Source organism: Apis mellifera, linkage group LG4 (genome assembly GCF_003254395.2).
Source record: "Apis mellifera strain DH4 linkage group LG4, Amel_HAv3.1, whole genome shotgun sequence".
NCBI classification, from domain to species: domain Eukaryota; kingdom Metazoa; phylum Arthropoda; class Insecta; order Hymenoptera; family Apidae; genus Apis; species Apis mellifera.
Genome location: NC_037641.1, coordinates 2839211 through 2865384, shown reverse-complemented (window position 1 = coordinate 2865384; position 26174 = coordinate 2839211). Strand labels below are relative to the sequence as shown.

Genomic DNA, 26174 nt, shown 5'->3' with positions numbered 1-26174 from the left:
AGAAAGAGAAAGAAACACGAATAAATCGCCAGTCATTGAAGAAGCCTATTTAATTGTTAAAAAAATTCGTTTAACGTTTCCGTTAGAACGGTTAACAAAACGTTATTTTGATTCATTTATCCTATTGAAAATATTCGGATCATAATGACAGGCAGAAGCTTTCTCTTCAGCTATTATTTTTTTATATTTACAACATATATTTATAATATATATATATATATGCTTAACTAATAAGATTATTGTAACAAGTTACCAAAAAATATCTACACAGTAAAAATATATATATATATATATATATGTATATACATATATAAACACACATACACAGTATGTCGCTCGCTCGCGCATGCGCACGCGTACATACATATGCCACGGCTGCTTCTTTCTCTTGTTATATATTTCTTCTTTTTCTCTCTCTTTTTATTTAGCATATTTTGTTCGAGACAACAATTTAGATTTTGAATTATCCCATATATATATATATTATTCTATCTTCGACCTTTCTCTTCATAAACATTAACGAGGCCTATTTGTTTGCTTTGTTTTTACATTTGTCATTTACATTGTGTGCGTGTAAGATAAATTATTTTCTCACGCGAGTTTGCCTATGTATAAACGCATCTACAAACACGTGCATCATGGAGCACGTTATAACGCGCGGCATGCGTACACTCGATGGCTCATATTTTTTTTTTTTTTTTTTTTTTTTTTTTTTTGGCTGATTCGATCGCGTTTAATAATATCATTCTGGCAGATCGTGACGCTGTTACTTTACTGTTCTAACTTGGACTGACATCGTTTCCTCTAAACAATTTCAATGGTAATTCTCTAAATCCACAGTATTGATCTATGCAAGCTTCTTTCGTATATCATCTATACACCAGTTTTTAAACATGTCCGCCCAAAAAAGAACAACGACAAAATATTTTGCAAACATATATGTGCATATAGACACAGTCGCACGTGCGATAATCGGTATTTGCGATTTCTCACAATAATTACACGCCACGTGGTCTCCATGTTACGAATCGATTCAATGGCTCGTATATATATCTTTGCATGCGTTCAAAAAATAGATATGTATATATATCTCTTTTTCTTTGCTGTTGTTGTTGTTTTTGCTAAATAAAAAACCATCGAATATTGCGTCACTTAAAAATATCGCTACGAACCACATTTAATCTTATTAAAATATATACGCGTATTTCAATACACGCCTTCTATACGAGCCTTTTAACTCTCTATGGTTTAATCTATGTTATCTTTCATTTAATCTTTAAAAAAAACACCAGATTTGTCAATCAAATCGATTTTTTCCAAGAATGATTGTTACAATGTTGTTAACAATTGGAAGTGAATCAAAATATTTTATATGCTTAATTTAAATAAAGGAAGCAGACCATAGAGAGTTAAGAACAAATATTAATAACCGTAATGGATACGTCATATGAATCGTTTCACGAATTTTAATTTCGTTCCACGATCAAGAATTCACGACGACGAATCTGTTTTTTTTTTTTTTTTTTTTTTTTTTTTCTTTTTTTTTTCATTATCATCACAGACGGAAAGAGACTTAATTACACGTAGTAATAAGAGCCAACAAAATTTCATTCAATTTATTCCCGCTGCGACCATTCTTTTTTTCGCTTGGTCGCGAATGTCTCTTTTTTTTCTTCTTGCGTCGTCAAATTCGTTCGACCGCGCGCATGTCGAAAAAAAAAAAGATCTTTAAAATAGGATCATCGACCGTATATATCGTTATATTTGCATCCACTCCAAAACGAACATCCATTATTCGAATGTAAACATCTCGTATAACGATTAACGAGGATTATACACGAGGAGTATTAACAATAAATCGTATGTGCATAAGACAACAAATCGCCGGCAATATTACTTAAACTATTCACAGACTTTGTAAGCTTAACGCTTTCTATCGCAACGAAAAAATAATTTCCAATATCTTTTCCTTTCATCTTTCAAATCATTTCTCAATCTTTTTTGAATAATTGAGAATTTATATAAAACATCCTTCTTTTACACCCTTTCATTGTTAAGATTCTATGTTCTTTGTGCTATTTACCTTGAAGAAATATTACAATGAAATTAAAAATTGCCCCGACGAATAGATCAAGAGCAAGAATCATAAGAAATTACTATGCGAATTTACAAGATGATAGAAGAACAAAATAAAATCGTGCAAAAAATGAACTATTAGAGAACATTCTTTGAAAGATTTTATTTTATAAGATTTTCTTTCGAGGCTTTATTAGCGTCAACGCGAGTTTTTTTTTTTTTTTTTTTTTTTTTTTTTCTTAAATGATCATTAATATCATTCACGCGTACGTGACAACATCTGGTATGTGTAGATTGTAAAGACGACCTTATTCCGAGGAATTACGAATTTCATTGTACATGCACACGTAATTATCGCTTGGTTTCTCAATCGTGTGATCGCAGATAAATTTCATCAATCGAAGAGAACACATTGTGATGCCAAAGCGCCGAATAAAGACGCTTAAAATCATGATCTAGAAAATAGAGCAAAAACCTGAACATTTGAGAGCTTTTTTAATAATATATGGCTATACGAGTATTCTATTGTCATCACGAAAAAAATTACTCACGATCGCTACTCGAAAAGTAGTACATTTTCCGACTACTCTTTGTATTTGGTCCCACGAAATTGCACGATCATTGGTTGAATTTTAAAACTATGCCAATCTTTCACTAAATCTGCTTCTGCGATAAAAAATATTCATTTAAAAAAAAGGCTCCAATTTCGAGGGAAAATTGACACGAGAAATTAATAAAGTAGAAAACGAACAATAATAATTGACCGATTTAACAATTCGAAAATTGCGATTCGATTGACTTTCATCGGAATAAGGCATACCGCCGTGTAGCAAATATAAAGAACATCGTTTTGGTTATTTGGAAGTTGAAAGATTAGAACGTATTTCGAACAGATTAATCGGAGGAAAAGTCTCGCGGCAATCAAAAATTCACTATTTTTTTTATTTACTTTTTTTTTTTTTTTTTTTTTTTTACCTTATTTTTATCGAAGCAACACCCTTTTTCTTTTTTTTTCATTTTTAATTTTCCAAACGTACGTATCGTTGTTCAAATGAAAAAGATTACAAAAAAATTCGCCTCTTGCTTGTTAATGCTACGTTCAACAAGACAGTTTTTGCATTACTACACTTAACCGAATTACGGTACGGTAGCATAATTCCCTTCTTCCTTTTCTTTTTTTTTTTTTCTTTTTTTTTTTTTCTTTCTTTTTTTTTACATCTAAGTATTTCACATTTGGAGTATCTGAAAATAGAGATATCTAGCATTTTATTTTATACACTACTTTGTTGGTAACTTTCGAATACCTCCATCTCTACATGAATTCATTGTGAGACTAAATATCTCGATCTATCATTTATCTAGCCTCTTACATTGTATGTATAAGTCGTATCAAAATCAAGAAAAAAATAGGTTTCGCGATTGGACGATAACGAACATGACGTTACAAGCATTTGTTTTCACTATCGTTCATGTTTTTTATCATAGTTTTCGTTATGCAGTTGTTACAATTGTCTTTTTCTTTTCTTTTCTTTTCTTTTCTTTTCTTTTCTTTCTTAAAGAAGTGAACACCGCAAGTTTACATCTCGAAATTGAATTTACTCATCAATAATGACGAAAACTTGCACACAGATCTCTCGCACCACTTTCTAGTAAAGCTTTATCTTCACATTTTTTTTTTATATGCCTAGGTACGTATACATATATGTTTATATATATACATAATATTACAACAAAGTAACTCCGTTGTTTGACAGCCTCTATCATGAAATCAGAGACAGACATTAACTGTCCCGATTAGGGTGCTTGGCAAGGAATCGTCGAGGCCAGGGTAAAGGCCAGTCGTATTGTCGTGGCACCGTGCCGCCCACGTTTTTCTCAAAATATTTAAAGATAGGAAACCACCAGAGTCGGGCCAAAAAGTTGTTTGGTTCGTATTGCTGCAATTTTATTTCAATCTATTCAATATCCATGTTTAATCTACTTTATATTCAGAATATATTTATTCGTATTTTTTATAATACAGTATCAATTTTTAAGACAAAGCATTAATGAAAAAAAAAAGTTCAACTTACCTTAAGATGCGAATTATTAGCTAACGTATGATAAATATACCATAAGCGTGTAGTTACATAGTATGCTATAAGGACATCTACGGTATAATGTCCATGAGCTACCAAGACCATAATTACCCCAATAAGAACAATAATGCCCGCTAGCCAATGTATTGGTTGACATCTTCTCGGAGAATCTATATTTTTAAATATTCATTTTTAAATATAAATATTCATTTTGTTCGATTTTTTATATGTTTTTGAATAAATGAAATGAATAACATTTCATGAACATTTCTATATTATTCTAGTATATCATAGAAAAAAATACTTACATTCTTTGATAATCAGGTAACTAAGTACAAGCACGACTGTATGACCGCTGTAAATGTAATCTCCACAATAAGTATGCTTGCCGTTTATAGACAAGCCAAAGCCAGAAATGAGTTGCAAAACCCTTTTTGTAACGAGTAAAGGACTGGTATTGTTTGCTTTTGGGCTGCAGTAATACGTTTTACTGGCAACAGGCAGTACTGTCACGTACATCGTGATACTTCTCATCATGTACAGCAATCCCATCAAAAGAAAAATTCGTCTAACAACGATAAACCTAAAAAAACCAACATAATTTGTAAAATAATAAGTAGATACAAACATTACCTACAATAATGACCAAAAATTCTATCTCGTTAGCTCAAAGATTTGATGATTTAAGAATTTGAAGAAGTGGCAAAATGACTGCCTTTTGTAATATTTTTTTCGTATTAATACTAATGTTACTTGTTTTTTTTTTACATCTGATCCAAACCTGTCGAGCAAAAATTTCAATTTTTATATATATATGTATATAAAAATTTATCGATATTCGTATACATATACGTACCTATGTTTATGAAAAATAATAAAAACCATCGCTGAATTGGACAATATCATAATCAAAACTTCCGACACGTTAAGGGCCCAATCCTGAGCGGCAATATTGTCTAACACTACATCCGGCAGCGGTCCGTATGTATTTCGATCCGGAACCCGTTCGTGCACCATTGCGAGGGACGCGGTGGTTAATATGAAGTTCACGACCATGAATAGAAATGCTGCAATATAAATCATAGCTTCAGTATCGGAAGATTCCGAATATTTAAATAAAGACAAATTCGTAAAAAATTCTTATCGTTTCATAAATAGATTATTCTTTATTTTTAAATGATATTATGATATTTCTAAAGTAATAAATTTTTAATTAGAATTCGTTAAATTTGAGTGAGATCAAAATTTAAAAATAAATACATCGATAACCAAAATTTTGATATATTTTTTAATTAAAATAAGTTTCTTTTTTTTTTTTTTTTTTCTAAAAATAATTCTTTGAGTCTCAATCTTATTATTGATCGTTCGCAATTAACCACGATTATTTAATTCGATTAAATAATTCGTTTAATTTAATTAAAATTCGAGGAAATCGTACAATGTATCATTTTATTTGCCTTCAAACAATGGCAGCTAACATGCATCAATCGGCTGAAAATAAACTAGTGATTCAAGCATGCGGGTCACCGCAGTTTAGTCAAATATCGCGCGTGCACGATAGAATACAGAGGTAACAGTCATCGTGCTGCATTTTATAGTCTTCTCTAGTCGGTGAACATAGAAACGTGGAGTTAGTACTCCACTTTGCACGGCTATGCCTCCTTTGTTCCGAAATTTCTAACAACTCCTCTGTTTCTCTCTCTCTCTCTCTCTCTCTTACTCGTTCGCGCTTTCCTTCTCTGTTTGCCGCTTTTTTTTCAGGATATTCCCTTTCGCTTTGATACAATGCACAATAATATATATATATATATATATATATATATATATATATATATATATATATCAAAAGTAAAACGCATTTAGCAGAGCTCTTATCTACCAGATGTATGATACATGCGTCAAATGAAATTTGAAATAAATAATTAAATCTTATATCATCTTATTGTTAATTTCGATTCATTATATCAATTTATTTATGAATTCATTGTGTAGCATATATTTTTTTCGTTCGTTTTTCTTTTTTTAGACGAGTAAAGTAAATAAGTTTAACGTTCTTATATAAGAGAACATTATGATAATTTAAAAGTGAGAAATTATTATTTGTTTATTAAAGACTTCCTCATTAATGATGACTCATCTGACAAATAATATTCTCTTTACTTTAAATTTAACGTCAATAAAATTTATATTAATCATAAAATAATATATATTTTATACTTTCACGTACAATTCTGTCTCTCTCTTTCTCTCTCTATTTTCCTTTCTCTCATTCTCTTAAAAAATTAATTAATTACAATCCATCGCCATTTATCTTAAGACACTCTATATATTAAGCTGCAACATAAAAGCTGCTACCACGATAATACACATTCTCAGGAAATGGCGTCGTGCCAAAATTCAGTTGTTCTGGCTTTCAACCAACAAGAGAAAAACTTTTCCACCTTCAAACCTGCTCATACATCCGCAAACATTCATAGAAACAATTTCATTTCTTTTAATCCCTCCCCGAGTCTAAGAATATGTCTATAACAAAAGAATGTAATTAACATATTCATTCGTTAACACGTCAGTTATTAAAATGTATATTTCAATTGTCGTTGAATCAAATTAAACAGAGAAACTTTTCCCACGTTTAATACATTGATTATAATTATCGTTAATCGAAACCCGAATAAAATTTTGTTTCTAAAATTCTACGCAGTAAAATGTAAGATCATAATGTGGCATGTTTATATCTTATCTTGCAAGAGAAATAAAAAAGGCAAATTATTATTTAAACTGTCACTGATAACAACACTGAAATGAAACACGAGCGGTGTGACTGTTGTCACGCAACAATCTAATTCTGAAACAGAATCAACTTAAACGGTTGCTGTCGGTTTTATCCGATTTTAATGAGTCCATCATTTTGGATTTATCGTTCAAGAACGCATCAAGCACCTCTGTATTAGATCAGCCAGAGATCAGCATCGAAATACCAGGCCACGTAGCGACCTCGATCTCGATTTCGATGGACACCCCGTTCGTGTGAATGGAACGCGTGTACGAGAGAAGTTTGCCCCTAAAAAGACCGAACTCTTTTTTTACGCGTTATCATTTTATCTTGCTCGTAAATTCTTATCTCGTGATTCTTTTCAAATTAATAACAACACAATCTAATTAAAATTTCGTCTAACTGGGATTCAATATCACGACGAATAGAATAATCTTCAAATTCAATCTCTCCAAGTACAAACAATCTTTGATAACCTTGTGATCATCATTACAAAAAACCTCGATACACAATATAACAATTAACGATAAACTCCTTGGAACAAAAATTTTTCCTTCTTTCTTGAAACAATTAACTATTATACGCGAGTGTGTTTGTTAAGAGATTTTTTGAGGAGGATTCGATAGAAAAAATAAGCGATAATAACGGAGCCGGAAAAGTGTCATACTATAAATCCCAGAGAGACTTTTTATCGAAATTGTTGTAGGAACGCGTATTGTATGACGTCAGAATTTATCCCTGTGAATAATCGAATTCCTTTTTTCGAAGGAAAATTAATATATTCCATGACGTCTGACTCATGCTATAGACAAGTGATGAGGATTACTTGGTTTATGGTTTAGACACACGACACGCGGGTGATATAACGACGTGGGTGTAGAGTGGGAGTGCGAATAAATGTGACGTCATTATTCCCTCGAGAGGGAATTTCTGTTGGCGCGATTAGATAGATTCAGTTGTGGCAGTCAGTTTGTTTTCGCCCTTTTTACTACTCCTAAGCGTAAAACGTGACGTCAGACGATCTACGTAACCACCTTCCTTCCTTCTCCTCCTCATCCTCCTTCTCCTCCTCCTCCTCCTCCAAGTGGCAAATTGTGCACAAACAATCAGCTCAAATCTGATGAAAAATTCGTATCTCGATAGGAGAAGAGAGGAAATAATCCTTACCAAGGAACGTTTTCCATTTCTCTTTAGGAAAACGAGGTTCTTCTCGAAGTGGCGCAGGTATGTCGAGTTTAACGACACCATTCCCGGAGCCATTTGGTATGCCAGGATGCCGGCCAAGACTGTCGATCTTCTCGTCCTCGTCGTCCACGTAATAGTCGGAGCCGGATGCCACGCCGGACCACTTATCCTTACCCTTGGTCGGTGCACCAGGTAATAACGGCTGCCGTTGATAAACGTCGCTCGACTGTGCCATACCGTTGCTACTTCCATCAACCGCCGCCTCGACGTCCCTCTCGTGGCCCTCTCCGGCGCCCAATGGTCGATCGAAGCTTCCGTAATCACTATGCAGACTCGTGACCTTGGGGTCCAATACCATCCTGCGAACAGAAGACGCAACTATCATCGCAATTGCTCGTCGCATCGCACGTCAGATAAGTCGGACGACGTCGGACGAGGAGTTGAAAAATTTCGCGAATATTTTTTTTATTTGAATAAAATATACATTGGGTGGACTTAGATAGAAAAAAAAAATAAATTTTCTTTTAATCGTCGCTTTTCTCTGGCCGTCTCTTTTCAACCAAGCTCCAAGATGAAAGATAATAGCGGCGAAAATGGTATGGAATTTTCTGAGCAACGATTAGATTATATAAGACCGTGAACGATTAAGTACCATTGAATTGATAGGAAGGAGATCGTAAAATTGTCGAGAAAATTGTTCCTTCCTTGTCTTTTCTCGAGTCGAAAATGAAAATTTATTGTTTTTTTAACTTTCGCGTATATTTAATTAATTAAATAAGTAAAAGTGTTTAGTTTGAGAGAGTAAGATGTTGCATGTTTCTTTTTTAATTTTACGCAAATTATAAATACATAGAATAAGTAACAAACGAAGCATAGTTTTGTTTCGAGATTATGCGTTTCACGATTGCACCAATGTATCTTGTTGTTTTTATTCAATACGTTAGACTCGCTTATTTTCCTCGTGTTATTAATATTACATTTTTATCTTTCAGAAACTTCGAAGCGATATATTACGTTCGAGATTTTCTAACCAGCCTCGTGAAACCCGCTCAACAGTTGAACAATTTAATGGCGCCACGAGAAACGATAGGTATCAATCTAAATGCAGATGAACCGGATTATTTATAGACAATTCTTGCACGTGCAAATCCAAATCATACGGCACATACACAACAATATTATTCTCTTTATCGACGATTTAAAATCGTTTCGCTGAAGGAAAATTCAAAGCTGTTTAAAAGAAGCGAAAATTGAGATATGAATTGTACATATATATACGTGGCACTCGATAAGACGTTCGAAGATCCCGCATTTAAACCGGATCGTTGCCGCCGAACGATACAGTATAACGTTCTACTTTTAGTTATCATCGCATTGGTGGAGTAAAAGGTTATCGTGTTAAGGATACGTGTTGACGTGGCTCGGTTTAAAAGCGACCAGCCTTCGTTGAAAATCCTGAAATGGGCGAGGCCGACCAGATATCCGGGCAGGAAGTTTGCAGAGACATTCCGCTGATAATAGGCTGACGATCGTGATGACGGAGGAAAACGTTAACGATTATTACCATAACGTGACAGTTTGAAAGATTGTTGATCTTAACAAGTATCCGAATGCTCGGCATATTTTATGAAAAATATTATTTCATTTTACAGCGTTTTTCGTAACGCATAATACGATATTGTTTATCGAATGGTAATTTAAGATATAATTATTAGTCTATCTTGAAGTATCTAATTTTATATTTATTTTACGCTAATTTATTTGTTGACTCGAAAAAATTTAAATCAAAATAAAATTGTAAATCATTACGTGTACAACGAAAGGATTAAAGATTAAATATTTAAAGAAAATAATTTTGTAATAACGATTTTACGAAACACAGAACCGTGTTGCAATACAAAGTAAGAAAGAAAAAAGGATTAAAAAAAAAAGAAAGAAGTTGGATCAAATTCTCTTTATAATTTAACCTCTTTCCGGTAATCGATTTTAACGCTAATTTATGGCTTCCAACTTTAATCGTCTGACACAATAAATTGATTCGGAAATTATTTGAAGATTGCACGGTTATCTGATAATGATTCCCATTTTAATTAACTCCGCGTCAAGAGATTGTAAACAATTGGAAACGCGAGTTGCAATTAATTATTGGATTTATCCTTTGAAAACGTGCTAACGACTGCATACGAAAAATTGTTGATTGGTTTCTTTTTTTCTTTTCTCTTTTTCCCTTTTCTTATTTACATTCAAAAGATTCGTTCCATTCACGACGACGAAGAGTAAAATGATGCGAGGGAAGAAAAGCTCTATCGTGGGTGGCGCCGACCGATAAGAGGATTTCTTGTAGGCGGATCTTTGGTTTTACGTATTGAATAAAATGATAAGTTCTGCGCAGATAACTCGATGGTTGATCGAGTGACATAAAAACACACGATGTTTTGTGTTGTTTGAAAAGAATAATAAGCATGAAATATTTAGCATCAAACGGTGAAATTATAAACAGAATTATGGTGTACAGAATTGTATAAAATAATACTTTCATAGAAAATTATATGAAAGTATTATTTAACGATTAAATTTGTGCAATTTTCTGCAAATTTGTTAGAATTTCTAAGATATGAAATATTGCTTTTAATGTTTCAATCTTTTTATTAAATTTTTTTATTAAATTACTCTTTGAAAATTATCTACTAATCTGACACTAATTTTTTAAGATAAGATGAGCAAATTACATGCTTAATCATCATAAAATTTGATCAGATAAAAATTAATCAGATAACATGGATCTTATAACGTTGTTTGAAAAACCTTACGCATTTTCTCCATATAATAAAATGATGAAATCGTGGAAAAAGTATCTCGAATTATTCGAGATATTTATAAAAAAGATTATTATTATTATTACATAAAAATTAAAAAAAAAAATCATTGAAATTGATCAATGATAAGAATAACAAACAAACAAACAAGTAATAAGTTTAAGTATTTCTATAAGTATATTGTCATAAGTACTTGCAATAAAATATATTGTCATAAAACTTGAAGATCTGCAATAAAATTTTTCGAATAAATACGAATCTTATATTTTTCAATCTTTTTGATTTTTAAAAGAAAATATATATAATTTTTCACCGTGTTTCTCAAATATTTCTTCATTTCTTTTTTTTTTTTTACAATTACTCAAATTTCAAGAAAAAAATTTCTTCGTAAATAATTCAAAAATGACTGTGCTTTTATCCATGATTATGTACCGTACAACTATACACTTATACTCTATTATATTCTTATAGTTATAGATAAGTACATACTTATAATTACAGCGAACATTATGAGGGATAATGATGATAGTAAATGACACAATTTTTGTACAGTCGAAGAAAAGAATGTGATAAGAATAAAATCAATCCTCCTTCACGAATCTTATTGTGTATTTACAAATTTTATTCGTAAATTCTGATTCTTTGATTTTACTTCATAATCATATTAACAATATCTTTTTCTCAAATTTTAAGAATATTTTAACAACAACACAATTTTGTGAAAAATAGCTCATAAAAAAACTGATTAAAACTGATTCTCCTGATTTTCACACAGATAATACATAACAATAATTTGAGATCAATAAAAATCTGTAACGAAATTTCTCTTATTATGTATCGTAAAATCGGCACGAGTTGGAACTAAAAATAATTCTAATGATAATATCTCGTGAAAAAAGTGAAAAGAATGGAAAAGTTTCAGAAACAATATTCCCGACTTTCACATGATCGTTTGCACAGGAATTCAAAACTTAACTTCTAACTTAACTATGGACTTCGATAAACGTCGAATGAGATTTTTTTTTTTTTACGATTTTTTACGACTTCAGTGTTTCAGACCGATAACCCTTTGATCCAACTAAAATTACTCTATCAGCATTCGTACTATCGCATGCAAATTTTCTTCTTGTAAGAAAACCTTTTAAAATTCATCTCGACTGCTTTATATATATTTCTCGCGATAACTTCCACTTTTGATCGAATACAAAATTATTAATTTGAAACTGATAATTTGAGAATTTCGATCCTTGATCCATTCAATCTATCAATCTTTTTTTTCTTTTTTTGGATAATAATTTAAGTCTACATACATACTACAATAACGAAAATATAAATAAAAAATTTTCTAATTTATATAAATTCAAAAGATAATACAGGGAATTTTTATATTTCAGAAGTAAAGATAAACATGATACATTTGATAATAAAAAGAAATCAAGTTTTTTTTTATATCAATTAATAGAATTAATTATTTGAAATAAATCATAAATTTCCTAAGCAGCGTTAATAAAAAGAAGCAAGGCGAGATTTATACATTCGAAACTCATAAATCTTGTCACGATAATAATAAAAACGTGATAAAACTGAAATTGAACTTCCAACATATCTACCTCGCCTACGATAGCCAAATCCGATTCAATTTTGGTCCATGAGCAAGTTTCCGAATAAAATAAAAGATCGTCACAGAGATCTATAAAAAGCCAAATATCGTTTAAATCGAACGAAATTACGAACAGGTCAGCCTTGACACCGAATTACCGGTATTAATCTCGATATCCTTTTATCCTTGCAAATTTCAATCGCGTTCTCTTTCGCGAACGGCATCTTAGTTTACACGAAGGCCGCAAGCAAACGGAAAGACTGGTTACTAAGTGTGGAAATGTGTATTCCTCTCGGCCAAAGCATGCGAAAAGCATGCGTCAATGGATTTTCACGTGAAGACCATGAGCGCTGGTTCTGATCCAAAACATATAAATCATTCTTTATTCTTTTTTTTTTTTCCTCGCTCGAATCGAAGGATTTAAAAAAAACCACTAACGAAGATGGTCACCAATCAAGATCTATTCTCGCTTTGAGAATCCTATATCGAGAATTATTATTTTTTATGCTCTTGTGTTCGCATAAATCACTTCGATCCATTGCTAATAGCGAAAAATATTTCAAATTTATTTTGGAAGAGGAGAATTGTTTTCGTGTGTAAAATTGTACACAGAAACATAGAATGAAATTTCGATTTCAACGAAAGAGATCTCGAAACGTAAAGAAAAATATAACAAAGTATGTTAATGATAAGTTGAATTTAAATAAATAATATAGATTATGTAATAATATATTGAAATATATTGTAGAAATGATCCAGTTTCTGTTTTACAGCCGATATCTCGGATTGGATCGATTAATTTACTTTCGATAAGCATATTCACGGAAAATTAAATTTTTCTCTTCAAGTTTCCGATTTAATCGATTAGAGAAGATATATAAATAATAAGTGAAGAGGCTCGAACGAAATTTCTGCCAAGCCTGGAATTCTTTACACAACTTTCGATATCAAGTGAAGAATTATTTTTTAGAAAGTTGACGGGAGTAGAGAAGACGTTCGTTTTCACACGTACGTTTTTCATCGCGATTTCCTTGACCACATCATGCGTAAGTATTTAAATTTAGTTCCAGTTAACGTACAACGAAGCCAACTGTTTATCTGTTTGGCGAAAAATGTAAAAATATTAGTCAAGTTTGGTCATCGGATATTCATACACATTTCGCCTTATCATAACTTGTGCTGCCTTTATTTAATGCCATTTGCTCGAAAAAAAAAAACGATAATGTAACGACCAGTTAACACGGCCTTGTGAATTTTTAAAACGTTTGCACTCGGGGAAAAAAATTCAACCATTTTACGATAGCTTTAAATAAGAAAAAAACGTAGTCTAGCGCGTAATAGTTTAAGCATTTACGATTACAATTTGTAGTCATGCACTATTTTCGTATGGAAAATAACACACACGAGATTTCGTGCGTGGAAAGAAAATCTAAAAAGAGAAGCCGAATATTACTCATCTGGCAAAATATCATTCCACCGATTCCTCTTAAAGAACAAATTTCCTTTGGTCAGATTAATATCTTTATTATAACCAATCGAAATAAATATTGGATAAGTATCTATAATTTTCAAATCATTTCAATGCAAATATAACACATAGATAATTTCTTTTAAATTTTATCGAATTATTTTAATCGGAATTATAACAATCTCAATGAAGGAGATGAACGAATACGATCACTTTGTGACTTTCAAATGACATTGAACGTCAATATCACGATCTCAATAATCTTTCATGATCGTCAATAACTTTGTGTATCAACATTACGGCTTCGAATATTCTATAATCCAAGGGATTTCCAATAATAATTTTTGAAAAATTTATATCCAAAAATCGCGAAAATATTTAAATACGACATAATATAAAAAAAAATAATTGTTCGAAATAAAAAATATATTGGAATAGGAAATATATCTTTTCGTCCGTTTGTACCATCGGTCGATTAAACAATTACACAACTGTGTTTGTTACCTACTGCCAAAATTTTCTCTCCTATGCTAATACACGTTACCATATATGTCCAAATGATTTAACATTGGGATGTTAATATTAAAAAAAAAAAAAATTCAATTTTTTCCCAAAAATTATTGCCTAAAAAGTTATTGCTTGGAAGCGAAAAGAAAAGGAAGGGAAATGCGTAATACAATTAGTTTCCAATTTATAATCGCCAATTAATCAGTCCGAAACGAAGTCGATTGGCAGGCTACGCAAATAACACAATGACGCGTGGTTATAATTAACGATGAGCATGATGGACGACAAAGAAATTATTGTCCACCGATGGATGGCTTCCCAAGTTGATCCCTAAAAGATATGCGGTTTCGAATTAAGGTTAAGCTTGTCAAGCGATGAATTCGTATGATTGCGTTTAGCAAATCGCAAGAACAAAATAGATCGAAATAAGTCGGCCAACGTGTTCCGTTCATTCAGCATATAGCACCGGATAAATACAATTTTATTAGTCCATTTATATGTATTTTTACATACACTTTAAATAGGGCTAATGTGGCCCAGACGGCATATACGCTTTTAAGAAGATATTTTAATGGAAGTCGGTGCAAGTGTCGGTCCTAAAATTACGCGTAATAAGATTTAACGTTCTCAATTGTTATATATAAAACTACATTTTCGAGCAAATTTACGTTAATATGGATCCTCTTTTTATATATAAGATTTCATAAGGAATATCTATAGAACAGAAAAATAAATTACTATCTATTTAATTTATACTTAATATACTTTAATCCACTTCGATCTACTTTGTTAAAAAATTCATCTTTGGGAAAATATTCACGATACTATTTTATTCACTGTAGGAAAGATAATATTTTCACACGTAACACTATATATTAATATCATTCCATGAATGTATATAACATGTGTATAATATTTCGCTGTATTCGTGAAGAGAATATGATATTAACAATCTAAGAAATCAAAGAAATCAATTGAGAAAGTTAACGGCTATACGGCTTGGAATCAATATTATTTGCGGCTATCGAGAACTACATATAATTTATGGCAATAATAAGAATATTTATTAAGTCAATTGTATTAAAAAAAAAAAAAAAATCTGCGTGACAATGCCTCCGGAAGAGCGTTCACGTTTACGGCGAAAGGTCAAGTAATTCTTCGCGGAAAGCCGAACAAAGCGGTTCAAGTCAATTGTTCCCAAGGCTTTCCATTCCACCCCCTTTTTTTTTCCATGTCGCTGGTCGATTTTGAATCGATACGAAACATTCTCGAAATTGAAACCTGCACTGTTGTACGGGGCAACTTTTACCGCGGGCACACGAGACCGGGGAAACCCGCATTCCTCACCGATGACCGTTCTTTTATCGGATATCGAAGCCCAAGAAACGAAGAAGTCGGTTTTTTTCAAACGTACATGTTGGTATACGTTTGAAATATTTATCATTGACCCCGTGAAACGCTGCATAAGACCTGCTTATAGCGATATATATACACAGACAAGTTGTATAAGTCGCTATTAAAGATTCTTTAGCAACAGGTTAATAAAACGTGGAGCGATACGATCGTATTCTCAAATTAAACGAGGAGGAATAAAAGTCAAGGAACTTTTACGTCCAAGACACGCGATATGTAAGCAAACAAAATTATATATATATATATGTGCGATAGAAACTTTGTAAAAGAAACCTCTATGAGATTTTTAATCTTATTTATTTATTTTCCACTCGAAAATTCGCACACAAGTATGATTGAAAATACGCCAAATTATTTACCACGTATTTAGATAATTCGAATGCTTTTAAAATTAATCTTCTAAAAGTTAAAACAATTTTTGCTTTTACAACGAAAACGTATTACGTGTGTGTCATAATTTGTCGACAATCGATCATTCGACGTACTATCTTCTTTTCCTTCAAATGTTAAAAATCGCGAATCGAAGACAAAGATAATGACACTTTCAAATTTTCTTTTTTTTCAAGCCTTTTTTAAACAATTAAAAATATATTAGCAAGTTCTCTGTGTATTGAATTTTTGTTGTTATGAAATCTCTCTTACTTCGACAAGATGAAATTAACGAACTAAGCTACTCATAGAAAATTTTATTCCCTCTCTTGAGATTCCGAAATTCTAAATATATTATATTATTGATATAAGTAAGAAAATCTAAAATAGAAAAATATCTTGTATCATACACGATCATATTTCAATTTGAGAGTCGCGCTCTAAGACTAATGAAACTTCATTTGCACACATTGATTCTAATACCTTGTCGATTCCATCGTTTGATCTTCTCGTTCCACCTGCAACCCTCTAATTCCACCCGGGACTTCTTTCCCACGATCGTCCATAGAATAAAACAGACTAATCTGATTCGTTTCATCAAACTGTCGTTCCACAATCACGTTCATCATCCTTCGAAGCAATTGAAGCACATAAACTGCTCGTTGAACGATACGATGATGGCAGCCCGAATGGCATTCACCATCGTCCGACGATCAAGGCATTCGTTATTCAATCACCAACAGAAAAGAAGAGAAATCAAACCCATGCAACGAGTGAACATTTTTCTAACATAACGGAGAGCACACTGGATAATTTGAACTTGGACAATCAATTTCACACCGTGAAATTCACATACGATACGAACGAATGTATGATCGTCAATAATTGTTTCAAATCGAATACTTGACGTGTTTTTACAGATGAGATACAAAGGCTGTTGTATCTTTTCGTTCAACCGTTCTGCGGAATGTTTACGCCAGACATCGAAGAAAAGAAAATAAGATAAAACCGACCGAGTTTAAAATTATATGCATATCTCTTGCGGTGTATATTCGAAGGCGACGTAGAGAAACAATTTTAGGGAATAATTCAGGCAAAGAACGATAAAAATACAAGAGAAAATGAATATTTATCTCGATCCTCGTTCCTTCCAATCGATCGTTGCACTTTCGTGAATGTGATGAAGGGTAACCGACTTCTTCCGCGGACAATTAACTCCCTTATCATCGTGAGACGAACGGGTTCGAAGTTTTCTCGAGACAATGAACCGATTTAAAACCGTCTTCGTGAATCGATAGTATGCACAAGAAATGGTTAGATGATTGTGCGTTCGCTATTGTCCATTCTTCACAAGAATGCACAGTGTTCGATGCGAGCCGAATTATAAATAGGACGGCTAACTATTAGTAAGAAACATCCCTTTCACTTTTATTTTAATTCTACTATTTACTCTTTAGAATTATATATTCAAGAAAGGATTTATACTGCTTATATTGCTTTTCTAATTATTTATCGATGAAATTGTATACATCTTTGCACACAATAGAAAACAAATAACTTTCACTTCGCGTGTTGATCGATTAAAAGCTATTATCTTACGTTTTCGAAAGTTTGTGAAAGATAAGAAACGCCGATTTCTTACAAATATTTCAATCGTATGTGCGTCGAAATATTGTATATATTGCAGAGGCATGATATATATATAAAATCATGTATATGATTTTTTTGGATCTATTCGATAAATGAAAATTGAAAAAAATTATTAATTTTTTATCTACTGCTTATAAATATTTATAAGAAACTTTGTAGAAAAAACTAGAAAACTATAAATGCATATATATAATCCACATATTATTAAATATTCTTTCAGATATGTGCTTCTTTCATTATAAACCAATATATTAATTTTTACTTGCAATTATTACTTTCCAAACTTTCTTTCGAATAAGTACGTACAATTAAAATGATTGATGATTGATAGCAAAACAAAAACAAGTATTACACAAGAAAAACAGATCGAAACGATCATTGTTTGTTTACCTAACTAAATAAATTTCTTCTATAAAAACCGGTATAGGTTATTTTATGCGATTGTTAGAGCTTTTAATTATTACCTGAATCAGAATAATTGCTATGCATTGGAAAAATGTCATTATAACGTCGTGCGAAATTACAAAAGATGCAACAGTCAAATAAAAATCGATAAAATACAACGCAAATATTATAAAAAATATTGATTTAGTTGCACATTTCCAGATCACTGATATTCTGGAATGATAAAAAAGCAGTTGGCTTGGACAAGAAGAACCAAGTTTGTATAATTATTTGCAACAATTTGCAAATTGTGGCTTATTGAAGATCGCAAAACCATCATAATTGTTCAATAAACGCTTGCATACAAATAATATTATGAAATGTTGAATTCAAAATTTTAAGAATATTCCATATGAATTAATAATCCATATTAATTGAAATAAATAAGCGATTATGTAAATTATAGATAGAGATCGCTTCGATAAGATCAATGATATCTGCAATGATTTAGAAAAAATTGCAAATAATTAAAAATAAAGTACAAATCGATTAAAAAGCTCAATAATGATGATAAATCATTCGATAATTATTAAATAAAATAAATAAAATTAATAAATTCTAATATTGAAAAATATTTAAATTTAATGGTGGAGTGAATTTTATATAAAAAAAAATATGTTATGAAATATTAGTACGTAACTTTCTAATTTATCAAGTATTAACCAATTTCTGAACGAGTTTAATATTTTATCTTTTTAAAATCTTCTAAAAAGTTGCAAACATAATAAGATCATTTTAAAACTAAATTTATCAAATTTTTATAATTTATAATAAACATTTATAATACAATGATATATAATAATGCATATCATTTTTATTATTCAAAAAATATAAATGTATCGCATAAAATGAAGTTCAAATATAAAAAAAATTTAATTTAAAAAAAAATATAGTTCAAAAAATGTTAGAATCCGATGCAAAATAATTTAATAAGAACGTCATTGTGACAATTCTGACAAGCCGCGAAAAGTCTTTATGTTCATTATAAAAGATGTGTTTACGTCATACCCGGTTTGTGACTCATTTCCTTTTTCCTCGTAATTGATTCACAACTCCACCTACATTAAGTGATGCATTGAACAATCTTCGATTACAAACTCGAATACATCAATGGATCGATAGATATTCGAGTTGGCGCCGAAATATTTCAGATGTTCAAAAGATCAAAAAAAAAAAAAAAAAAAGAAAGGACAAAATAAATATATGAATCTGTGAACAGACTTTAAATATTTTTGATATTTAAATAACTATAATCTGTTTCAAAATATGAAAGATTGCGTGCCATAGCAAATTATCGAAACAAGTAATCATGATGTAAATGAACATAATAATATATGAAAAAAAATCCAATACAATGTCATATTATACATTAAAAAAATTTGTTTTACTGTTTATCATCAATTCAATGATTTCTAATACAAAACTCAATAATATATATTTTAAATTTAAACTATACTGTACATGTAAGATAGTTTTCTTAACATTAATTATTAATAATTGTTTACTAATCTATATGTTTATAAATTTAAATATTACTAGTTATTGATTTTTCTATGCAGAATATTAATTATTTATATTTTATTATTTTATTATTTTATTAATCTAACAAAACATACTTTTTTATCTATGTATCTAACAATACATCTTTTCTTTCATTCGTAATGATTCCAATTTTTTTCCATTTTTTTCTATATTATACACAATATCAATTTTATTTATATTTTACAAATTTAATTTTGAATGAATAATATTGTTCAAGAGACTATTCTTCGAATACAAAGTAAAAAAAAAAAAAAAAAAAAAAAAAAAATACAAAAATTATATAGTCATCATCTTTTAATTGAATAATAGATAAATGAATGAATAATAAATGTCAATTTCAATTTTCAATATGTAAATGAATCATATTAATTATGAAAAATATATATAGAATCGATTATATATTTGTATATCTTCAAAAAATATATCGATAATTCTTTTCGATTATATAATTTTATTATATCTTGATATTCTATTAATAAACTTCGAACAACAATTAACAAAAAAACTTATGCTATAAAAATTAACAAAAACTAAAGAATACATGCAATATTTATCTATTACTATATTTTTTTATATTTTTTATATATTTATCTATTACTATAGTTTTTAAAATATTTTGATAGTAAAAAAATATGTTGCATTCAAATATGAATACTTTCTTTTAATTCACACGAAAAAAATTGTTTTAATCAAACTTCATAATAACTTCAACTTCATAATAATTTCAACAACAATTAATTATCTGTCATCTTTCCATAAATTACTCTAAATTTTGTTACTTGTCCCTATTAATCATTTTTAATCATAAACTTATAAAATAAATGCAAATTTAATAATAAACAGAAAATAATTATTTTTTCATCAGTAAATAAAAATTCAAACATTAATAAATAAAAATTTTTTACTTTTTTTACATAGAAGTGTTTATAAAAAATAAAAATTCATAAAATATCATTGAAAAATAATTATGTGATGAATATAATATACACTTAAAAATATAAATTATAAATATATAAATATATTAATATTATTGGAGAAAAAAACAAAAACTAAATAAAACCTAACCAATAGCTAACCTATCTACGCATCCAACAAAATAACAGTTTGCACAGGCTTCACGTTCATGTGTAAATACTATGAACCACTAGAGCTTAGTAAGTAGGTAAAGGAAAAAGAGAAAGACAAAACAGAAACCAAGGAAATAAACACAAAATCAACAAGAGAAAAAACATAAAATACTACATTATGATATATAACTGGTAAAAATCAACGCAATCATGAAAATAATATGTGTAATCGTCCCATATCTGTTAATATGAACACAATTAATTTCTCAAGCAAATTTTAAATTAAAATATTTGAAAATTAAATAGGATGTTTCAAATATAATTAAAAATATTATTTTCACATAAATATTGAAAAAATATCAACATTAAATTATTATATTAATGAAAAAAAGAAAATGTAGAAAAAAAAATTATTAAAATATTTATACTATTTCGTTGCAATTAGAAATCAATATTTAATACATATTATTGACAATATTTTACATACTTGATAAATAAAAGTTTCCTGATGGAACTTAATGTTATTTCATCACATAAATTCACATATTAACACGTTTTGAATTAGCACTAACACAAGAATAAAATCAGCTCGAGACTGTCATAATTTTAATGACGAATGTCCAGCAACAGAGTTTTGAATAAAGTCTGAATCGACTATACCAAGATCTCGTGAAAGGTGCGACACCGAAAACTACCCGAATCATGTAACCGCGGCTGCATTACTCGGCCAGGTTCGAAGGTTCCTGCACATTCACATTACCGACAGTACATTAAATAATACATTTTCAAAGAAATATATCAACCATTATATTAATTACATTGCTACAAATATGACCGTAACTCGATTCAAATTTCGAAATCAAAGTTTAAATGATGAATATTTTCCACAATATGATTTTTGATTTATATTAAAATGAAAGTTAAAATTATGGCTGTGTAAAGTCTCATGAAAAGTACGATGCCAAAAATACACTAGGAGAAACGTTAACATAGGTGAGCAGTCGAGAGTCGAACTGTTCGCACTGTTCTCTAGATCAAGTCGTTAGGTGCACATGTACCCGAGAAACTGCGAATACGCGCGCGCGCATTCGAAAATATACACAGGTGGTTCAGGGAGAACTCGCATTTACTTCATCGCCCTTCGATAAACGACTACAAACGATCGATCACTTGCTTCGAAGAATTCACCATGTCAATTTCAATGAAAATTCTTATTATGTTTTTTTGTTTTCGTTGATCCTTTAATCTATTTGAATATTTCTTTCTCTTATTAAAATTCAAATAATTTTATAAAAAACTATACAAATAAAAAATAAGAAAAAAAATTTAATCATCTTATTATATACTCTTATTATATATACTCTTATTTAATAATTACTATATTATTTTATAATATATTATATAATTGAAAATAATGTTGAAAATTAAATACTTAAATAATTTTTATCATTTCATAAAAATTTGACTTACATCAAATACATAATAATAAAAATATATAATTATGGATCACATTAAGACTATCTTTTAAAACATTAAAGGCACCGTACTTGATGTCTCACGAACGAAGTCCATAGAGAAACTACTAGAAATACATCATAGGAAACGAGAAACTAAATGATATGAGAGTTAGAGTTAGAAATAGATGGGTAGGGTTCTGCAACTTGTATTAGGTTTTATGATTGCCAAGGTCAGCTGCTTTCCATAAGAATGGCGGCGTGAACGTCTTACAATTGCAGTTCAATTAGTAGAAGAATAGACATTCACTTCTACTATAGTGTGATGATGATGGAATTAATATATCTTCATATGTGTTATATATCACATGATAGTATAAAGATTTTATATTTGAAATAAATTTACATATATAATACATATAATACAATACATATACAATTTTATTTTGCCATGATTATAAATCAAATTTTTATAAAATTTCTTGAATCAATGTAAATAATTTTTATAAAATATTTTAATTTGATAACGATAATATATTTTAGTTAAAATAATTACGATAATATAATCTCAAATAATTTCAAATATATATATAATCATTAGCATTATTTGATTGCATATGATTCTTTTTAATAATACATAAAAAAATTAGAAAAAAATTAAACATTATTTTTAGACTAATCTATTTTTTTTTTTTTTAATAGTACTTTAATAATACATATAAAATCAAATTTTATATTTGAAAAACTTTTCAATTCTAAGTGTTCAAATCTAATGAAAAGTTTAATCGAAACTTAACCTAACTTAAAATTCAAATTCGAATCCAACCTCACTTGCATATAAACTTGATACATTAATTTATTCTTTAATGAATATGCTTTTCTTGAAACAAAAATAACTTTTGAAAAAAATTAGAAATTTTGAATTTGAATTATTATTATGAAAAAATATACAATTCGAGCAAAATTTTTTAATACTCTAAAACATAATTTGAATTATACATCTTTTGTGCATTACTGTTTTTTTACATTTATTAAAATCAGTATATATGAATTTAAAAATGTTTTTATGTAGTATTATTTTTATGATTACTTTTGTTACTTAATAATAATAATTTATCTTGTACTTGCTTTAATAATCAATCAAATTAATAAAATAATAAATCACATTTTATAAAAAAGATTTCCTATGAAGATATGATAAAATGATAACAAAATATTAATTAGAATTATTAAACATAAATTATATTGTTGAAAATAATAACTAATTTTTCAATTTTCTTATTAGATAAAATGTATTAAATTCTCAAATTTTGTAATATTATATTATCATATATACATGCGTATAACATTGCCATGCTTGTCAATATAATTAGAAACATGCATAATACAAATCTAAATTTCTATAATTTGCATATTTCTAACAAACATAAATAAAATAAAAGTTATTATTAATATTTTAATTTTTATTTTAATTTTACATTTAAAAAATAATAAATTTGAGCAACAATATCGATACTAATATTTTTCGAAAAGTTAATCTCAGAATGTAACAATTTCATGTAATTACTGCTACATTTAAAGCATACAATTACTTAGACTATTTTTATGTTCTATAAAAGAAATAAATAGAATTTGACTGAATTTATTTGGAATAAAATTATGTTATATATTATAAAATAAAAGAAAGATAATTAATTTCTATCTATTCATTACCGTAAAATAATTGTTTTGAAAACATGACATCTGAAAATATAATTTTACGACATACACTACATAAAATTATAAGACAATGCATGAAATCAAAGAAAACAATTTGTATCGATACCTGTAGATCAAATATCTCCATACCTTGTTAAAGCACTGGGCAGCAATTCAACCTTGACAGGTAATCTTAACTTGTGCATTTTATTTCTACGTACACACACTACTTTATATTTTCAATTTCTCACTACTCGGAACGTGCTACAGAAGCGTGCGATTTACGGCGATTACAAGAAACATAACCAATAAACGGACTCGACTTTTTTCGTTTTAACAATGTGTTTGCGAAAGTGCAACAGAAAAATAAAAAAGAAAACACATGTATCAAACAACACATAAACTAACCAACAATACTTCAAAGGGGAAGAATTCAAGTGAATGACTTTTACATGGACACTTGGACTGCTAATGACTCCTTTCTGGTTCACAACCTTTCAGGGATGGTTGAAGACTAGATCTACGACGCAAACTCATATCGCGATCATTCTATCATTTCAATTTAGACGATCGGCCGTTCGATGTTCGTTCATTACACTCACTGATCACACTCATAACGTTTTTATGATATCCACTATATAACATATAATTCCATAAAATTGACACTTAAACAAAAAAAAGATTGAAGATGGCGTCAGCCAAAGGGCCGTGAAAGTGTAAAACGAGAAAGACCAGTTGAGAGAGCCAAAGCATGTTCTGAATCATCATTACATTTTCTTCCTAGTACAAGCCATCACATTCCTTAGAGCAACGCGCACATAGCGGCGATTGTCGTAATTGATTGAAGTTTACTACCGACAGCTGTTAATCATTGACTTTATCGACATATATATTGGCGGTATATTTAAATGTTTTAAAAATTTCTTATTAAAATCTTTTAATTTTGACTCAATTAAAACTAATTATAATATAGAAAGTTATTTAAAAGTTATAATAATTGTATTCAGAAATAAATATGATAGTTATTTTTAATATTTAATATTATATAATATTTAATAAATATATAAAAATATAAAATATAAAATAAAATTTTACATTTTTAAAAAAGAAATATAAAATTATTTGAAAATTATTATATTAAATTAAAAATATTTATAATTATAATTTAATAATTTTATGTTTAATTTTTATATTTATGTTTAATGTTTATTTCTGTTTATTGAATGTCTGTTTTTTTAAAAAATATTAATATTAAAATTATTATATAATATTAATTTGATTATATTTTTTATTAATAATTTATAATGTTTTAAATTTTTGAATATTTTTTATCATGACACAACATAATATTACACGATTATCTAATACCGCAAATAGAAATTTAAACGTTATGTTGCTAAACAAGCTTAACATTAGTGACAAGTATTAAAAGCATAAGCAGCTTGCTTGGAATCCTCGTTTACTTGCTTACCTAAGCAACGCTTTCCTCCAGCAGTAATCCGTTTCGATTACGAGCAACTGCAATTTCATCATATATGTCGACGTTGCTCAAGACATATAATATTGTCGTGATCTGATGCTCGTTCGAACACCAATTTATAATCTTTTCCACCTTCACGAATTTTGTGCGAATGTTCCACTATTCAGGGCGCGACGACCTAATTCACGGTTATCGATCAATCAAAAACAAAATGCTCATATATGTAGATGATTAACGAACAAGAAAAACATAGCGTAGATTTCCAAAAATTTCCTCTATTTTTTCAAAAATCGTTGCACGTTATTCGAAATTTCACAATATATGTATCACGCACCAGGACATACGACGATGAAGTTTCTTCGTTTTTACCTTCCGATGTTTGTTAAATGTTTTTGCAATTTCGTAGCCGTTTAACTTTCTTGAAAAAATACTCCGCAAATGGATAAGGTCGCATTTCGTCTGGTCGCAATGAGATTCTAGTTGTGAACGAAAGGAGCTTTCATCAAGTCTCCATTGGAAAGCCCAAGAGCGCCGCACAGCAAATCATTTTGAAA

The 26174-nt window shown here is 29.5% G+C and overlaps 1 protein-coding gene and 1 long non-coding RNA gene across 11 annotated transcripts; one reads left to right on the top strand and one right to left on the bottom strand.

Moving 5' to 3' along the window:
* Positions 1 to 685: 685 nt before the first annotated feature.
* LOC408766 (phosphatidylcholine:ceramide cholinephosphotransferase 2) lies at positions 686 to 26138 on the bottom strand. 10 transcript variants are annotated; one of them, XR_001702749.2, is made up of 7 exons: positions 16769 to 16926; positions 8095 to 8471; positions 5011 to 5221; positions 4463 to 4737; positions 4149 to 4324; positions 2628 to 4013; positions 686 to 2531 (listed from the first exon to the last, which is right to left on the bottom strand). XR_001702749.2 is itself a non-coding variant. In XM_006558743.3 (6 exons), exons 1-6 carry the CDS (start codon positions 25960 to 25962, stop codon positions 3858 to 3860), a joined length of 1203 nt encoding a protein of 400 aa, XP_006558806.1. In that variant the 5' UTR covers positions 25963 to 26138; the 3' UTR covers positions 686 to 3857. The 10 variants fall into 10 exon arrangements, 9 of the variants coding, with proteins under 9 accessions (XP_006558806.1, XP_026296201.1, XP_006558808.1 ...); XM_006558743.3 differs by lacking the exon at positions 16769 to 16926 and adding an exon at positions 25955 to 26138 and having other exon boundaries at positions 686 to 4013; XM_026440416.1 differs by lacking the exon at positions 16769 to 16926 and adding an exon at positions 25612 to 25935 and having other exon boundaries at positions 686 to 4013.
* LOC102654638 lies at positions 8386 to 11180 on the top strand. The gene is made up of 2 exons (XR_003304595.1): positions 8386 to 8708; positions 9105 to 11180. It is a non-coding gene; the product is annotated as an uncharacterized LOC102654638 (long non-coding RNA).
* Positions 26139 to 26174: the final 36 nt, after the last annotated feature.

Excerpts from the sequence above, each read along its gene's own strand:
- LOC408766 (XM_006558738.3), bottom strand. The coding sequence starts at position 16,914 with ATGATGAACGTGATTGTGGAACGACAGTTTGATGAAACGAATCAGATT. Across the intron at positions 8,472-16,768 it reads CAAACGATGGAATCGACAAG|GATGGTATTGGACCCCAAGG; the intron begins GTATTAGAATCA and ends TTCTGTTCGCAG. Across the intron at positions 4,325-4,462 it reads TTACCTGATTATCAAAGAAT|ATTCTCCGAGAAGATGTCAA; the intron begins GTAAGTATTTTT and ends TTAAAAATATAG.